The following is a 6,000-nucleotide window of genomic DNA, read 5'->3' on the forward strand; positions in this document are numbered from 1 at the left end:
GGAGAAGGAAGTCACCCACCAAGGAACAGAAAACACAAAAATTGAAGTGGAAACTCACTTGACTCAAGAGGAGTGCCTACTGCATACTAGTTACATACTACCAACAGCGCAGAAGAATCACCTTCCATTTTTAGAATCCAAGATGACAGAATTTTCACAGAAGGGGAATTTCGTAGATTCCTTTAGAGTGTGTTTAAGGTTAACTGGAGGTGACATAACATTTTTAATTTTTAAACAGCTCCCTGTATTTCTGTTAGAGCAACAGGCCATATAATTCCAGAAGCTAAAAATTACAGCTTAAAAAACATAAGTCCTTATACACAGTATTTCTGTCTCTCTCTCTCTGCGTGTGTGTATGTATATGTATGTATATATACTTTTCTCTTTTTTTTAAAGGAATATGATAATCTCTAAAGCAGCCATAGTGTTTCCTTTAGGTTTGGAAATGACAGTTGTATTAGTTTCATGGAAGGGTTAGCCAGCTCCTGGGCTTCACGATGATCTTTGGTCTAGGGCCAGAGTGGTACCCTTGTGATTTAAACTGTGAGGGGTGGAGGGCTTTTCTTGGTAGTTGGTAGCTAAAAGTAACTTAAGGGAGTCTTACAAACTGACACAACATCAGCCTTTCCTGTCTTTTTCTTTCCAAATTGTTTCTGGTGAAGGACCTGCTCTTGAAATATTCTTATGTCTCAAGCAAATTCATGGAAAGCTTAATCTATATACATCTTAACCTTTGCTGAGATTTTCATTTATGACACCTTAAGTTGCCATGCCAACTGTTGTTCTTCCTGCTACCAATTAAAATCATTGGAAACTCATCATCATCCTTTACTCAGAATCTGTCTTTGAAACAGGTCTCTTCTAACTGCACACCCCACCCCCACCCCCGTCCAATCTGGGGCTGAGAAGATCACCAGGAAACCTCCACTAGTTCTTCTAGGCTGTTCTCTTAGGGCTCTATGTTATTCTTGTCCAGCTGATCCAACCCAGCTAGCTGGGCTGTTCTAGCATCTAATATGGGCTGCTTTGTGTAGTCATCTTCAAAGTTTGGCTCTGTTTTTTTTTCCTAAATATATTTTTAGTTGTAGATGGACACAATATCTTTATTTTATTTATTTATTTTTATGTGGTGCTGAGGATCGAACCCAGTGCCTCATGTGTGCAAGGCACGGTGCTCTACCACTGAGCCCCAGCCCAGCCCCAAAGGTTGGCTCTTAATCCATTACAAAATAAGACTGGAAGAACTGGATGCAGAGCGCTCACTAGTCCCCATCCTCCTTTCTAGTGGGGAACAGGAGTAGCCAGCGGGGATGGTGGGGGGGCCTGGGGGTCCTGGGCAAGGGGAGCTGCCAGATCCATTTGGCCATGTGGGTCTGGCCAGGGGCTGCAGAGACCAGGGGAAGGGGGCTGAATGCAGCCTCCATCACTGTGCCAAATCCCTGTCTTGATTTTGAAAGTAGAGAAGGCCTGACCACAATCTCTGTCTGCTTCTTACCCAGAGTTGTTCACACCAGTGGCACATTAGGGAACAGGCCTTGCCCCCTCCTGCCTCCCCCTAATCCCACACCATCAAAGTAAGTGAAACTGAGCCACAGTTTAGGACAGGTTTTTTTTTTTCTCCCCTCTTCCTCCTTCGCTTTTAGGCACTTAGGCTGAAAGAAAATAAATGCTTTTGGACTGACACTATGAATGAGACAGGGATGGAAATGCATCTGAGTTGCTTGATTTAGGGACTTGAGAGAATAATAATCCTGCGCTCTAAGCAAGTGACTTGGAAAGAAAATGATGAATTTACTTCAGCTCAGGGTTCAATTTACAGAACTTATATATTCTAGAGCTTGAAGAAAAATAGAACGAAGGCTGATATATGCTTTTTTATAATTTAACCACTAAATTATGTTTATAGCTATCAAAAATATAACATAAAATTTACCTAACTACACAAATAACCTACTGAAAATAATTAAAAACTTAAGTCATTAAAGTTCCTATTATTACGTGTTGTTGTTGTTATTATTATTATTTATTTGTTTCCAGGAATTAAACCTAAAGGGAGTTAACCATTGAGCAACATCCCTCAGCCCTTTTTATTTTTGGCCCAGGGTCTCACTAAATTGCTTCGGGCTTCCTAACGTGCTGAGGCTGGCTGTGTACTTTCAAAGCTCTTGCCTCAGCCACTGTAGTCCCTGAGATTATAGGTATGTGCTGCCAAGCCCTGTGTCACTATTAAAATAAATAATTAAAAAAACCCAACTACCTTTTATCTATCAATTACATGACATCATTTTTTATGGAGTTTTTTAAAAAGCTGAATTAATCAGAAGGTTTGATCCAGACAATACCCTCAGTAAGTTAAAGCTTCAAAGAACAAGTTTAATTTAAATTCACAATTCTGTCAAAGGCAACAAGTCATTGTCAGGATTAATTAAATTATTACCTATGAAAAGCATATCAGTGATGTACTAGAAGGCTAAATACTGGCTCAGGTTAATCGTAAAATATTTGATTTGCAAATATTAAATATTAATATTGAAAATATTAAATCCTTGGCAGTTTGAACTTGACCATTCCTTGGTAGAGGCAAATAGCTTGAGTTTGTCTCTATTGGTGAAATAGACAAACTCTAGAAATCAGGATTTTGTTTACTCCCCATCCTACCCTAGGGGAACCATGCTCCTGAGAGTTCTTCTGGTGGAATGAAAAAGTTCTAATGCTGATTTGTGGTGATGGTTATATCACTCCTTAAAGTTAATAAAACTTATTGAACTATGCACTTGAAATGGTAAATTTTATGTATGTAAAATATACCTTAACTAAGTTATTGACCAAAATGACCCCCCGCCACCGTAAAAAAAAAAAAACAAAAAAATTTATTAGTGATTTGAAGATTCAGGTACACACCCAACACACTTAAAATAAATAATAAAACCACACTTACTCAATGATTTTGAGAGTAAATATTCTGTGCAGTGAGTCTCAGTCTCAGCCTCACTTTTGAATCACTTGGAGAGAAATGCTTTTCCCAGAGATACCAAGAATATTTGTCTGTTGTGTAGTCTGGGCACCAGGAATTTAAAAACAAAACCAAAAAAACTCCTTGGGTTGTTCTGCATAGCAAAGATGGAGAACCACAATGATAAGCAGTTTCCCCAGATAACTACAGGTTGCCCATGTTTTTCTTTAAAAAAAAACAAAACAAAAACTAAACTCAACTCATATGTTTAATGAATTTCCAGTTTTTCTGAAAAGAAGAAGTCTAGACACAAATGCACTTTTTTTTTTTACTTTTTTCTTTTCTTAGAGACTCTGGACTTTGTATCAAGTGTCTATTCTTTTTACAGGGAAGGAAATGTGGAGTTTATCTATAGTGTCTTCTTCCTGGCAGCACAGTGGTCTACAGGGACATCCTACAGTTCCTTTGACATCTACGTGTGCACCAATAGGACTCAAGCACAGATCTTGGGTTTAAGGATTTGTTTAGTTTAGGGCCAAAATTGAATATTTTCTCTGTCTCTCTTCTCCATTGGGGTTTCTTACTACAGTGAGCTGTCAATAGATAACAAAACAGGGTGAAGCCTTAGAGCTTAATGATTCAATATAGTTTTGACGCCCCAAGTCTAGCTTGAGCACTTTGACTTAGTGATACCTGTTTTAGATGCTCGTGGAGGGGCCTTTACCTTTTCTCTTTGGAGATTCAATAGAGAAGGACAGAGATATTATGGAACTCTGACTTCCTAATAGCAGGAGTTTCCCTTTTGAAAATTCTACCTAGTGCATCTGATTTGTCATATGAAGGTAGATCAATTCTGAGACCTCAGTTTTAAAATCTAAAGATGGGAATTACTGCTGAGCATGGTGTGCACACCGGTAATCTGGGTGACACAGAAGGCTGAGGTGGGAGGATGAACAGTCCCATCCCAGTCTCAGCAACTTAGCAAGACCCTGAATCAAAATAGAAAATAAAAAAGGCTCAGGATGTAGCTCAGTGTTAGAATGCCTCTGGTTTCAATCCCCAACACACACACACACACACACACACACACACGGAAAGGAATCACTGAGAAATTTCACAGTAATACAACACAAAAAGATACAATTCTTTTTCAGTTTTTCCTTGGTTAAAGACATGGCCCTTGGGATCCCAGCTTTGCCATTTCATTGATTTTTGAGATTGATGCTTGAAAGATAAGCAAGTTATTCAAACTCCCCTTTGGTGCTTATTTTTATTCTTTGTAAGAAGATGACAACAGTTTCTATGTTGTTGGGTTGTGAAGATCTATTTAGAGCTACTGACCCAGGCAGAAGGTGAAGGTTTGGCCTCTTTGGAAATGCAGGTGTCAAAACCAGTCTCACAGGGTTATTCCCAGTACATTAGGTGAGAGGTCTGGTTTTTCTAGAAAATTCCCTTCTCTTGTGTAATACTTGAAGTAAATATCCTGAATGAGCTGTGTCATCTAGTCCCTCTTTAAAATAGAACTCTGATGACTCCACCTACCTACACTTACCTATTTGAGGCAGAAGTTTTATTCTGTTCCATTGGTATTTAAAAGGCTCAAAGTTGCCCCTACAGATATACATACAAGAAAGAACTCATGAATGCAGTGTGAGGAGAAAGAAACTAATGAGATTGGGGCAAAAACTTCCTCATTCTCTCTCTTTAGAAAAAGTCCCTCTCACTTACAGTAGGGTAGGCTTTCTGTTTACCTTACCAGCAACAGTCTGTCAACAGATCACAAAAGTCTTTAGCAGCACATTTATTTGTAAAGCAGAGCAATATCAAGGAAACCAGGCAACATCAACTCACACATCCCAATTCTGTCCCTATTTTTAAAGAATGTTCAATATTTTACTTTTGTCCCACGTTCTGTATTTATCTGCTTTCACATTTGGAAAAAATAATCTGTTTTTACAACAGAATTAGGCCCCTCAAGGGAAGATTCCTTACACACACAGACAAATAAAGTGGCCAGTTTAGAAGACAGAGGTGGCAGAGAAAAAGAAAGAGCTAAGGATAATCATTAATTGAGCTTTCAGGATGGAGTAGGGGTTAAGTTCACCCAGAAAACACTTTGAAAAGGGGATTTTCTCTCTCACCCCAAGTCCTGAAGCAGCTCAGCGTCTCCATCTGATCTGCTCCACAGATCCAAGGGATCCTGGGTACTCATTTTCCCTTCTGGAAGTTCTGCTCTGCCCATTCGTGCCCTTCCGTCCGCTTGTGAAGCCCCCTGCCAGGTGCTGTGGGGAAGAGGAGAGAGGGGCTCAGCTGCTTCTTAGACTCTGCTCCTCAGTGAACTGGGAGCCTGCTGTGGCTGTGAGTCTCCAAACAGTGAGGAAGTGAAACTTGGTTACTCCTCCCACTGACACTGCCACCCTGGCCCTGAGGCTCTGGCAGGAGTGTTCTGTGAGTCAGGAAGTATGCAAACTTAGGTAGCTACCTGGGACACCCACACACATCGCCGGCAGGCAGTTTCTGTCAGAGACATAGAGGGGACCATCCACCTGGTATAGGAGGACATTAGTTCAAACTCTTTCCATGAAGCCAAACTATAACTTCTGCCTAACACTATGGGCTTCTCTGGTTTTTAGGGAGAATGAATATACTCATTCACTCACTTTCTTTCTTTTCTCTCTTATGCACACAAGGAGCACTAAGGAAGCTTCCATGTCAGGAACATCTGTAGAGCTGGTGGAGAAATCAGAGTCAAACTATCAGTTCAGCCCTGAAGTGTACGTTTTAACACTGTCTCGATATTTATGCATAATCACTAAAACTTTCTGAAATACCCTTGATACTCAGCTTGGGACTACTCAGAGACATGTTTCTTCCATGGAAGAGGAATAGGGTGAAAAGAAGGTAGGAAAAAGTTATAGAGGTTATTCTTAAGCTCACCTAATGGGACATACTAGAATTCACTGGACTTACACCTGATATGTCTTTGTGTCTATATTTGTGTAATAGAGGAGAATTCTATTTGCCTGGATGTCTTAAAGGGTAACTGC

At 40.0% G+C, this 6,000-nt stretch overlaps 1 protein-coding gene across 1 annotated transcript in view; it reads right to left on the bottom strand.

Moving 5' to 3' along the window:
• DAPP1 (dual adaptor of phosphotyrosine and 3-phosphoinositides 1) overlaps positions 1 to 5,304 on the bottom strand; it is a 50,054-nt gene extending 44,750 nt beyond the window's left edge. The window contains exon 1 of the mRNA XM_081304935.1: positions 5,095 to 5,304. Coding sequence (XP_081161061.1) covers positions 5,095 to 5,195 — 101 coding nt within the window. The 5' untranslated portion in view covers positions 5,196 to 5,304. The remainder of the gene's footprint in view (positions 1 to 5,094) is intronic.
• Between the last annotated feature and the right edge of the window lie 696 nt (positions 5,305 to 6,000).

This window comes from Spermophilus citellus, assembly GCF_964194105.1.
Source record: "Spermophilus citellus genome assembly, chromosome: 8".
Lineage (NCBI taxonomy): Eukaryota > Metazoa > Chordata > Mammalia > Rodentia > Sciuridae > Spermophilus > Spermophilus citellus.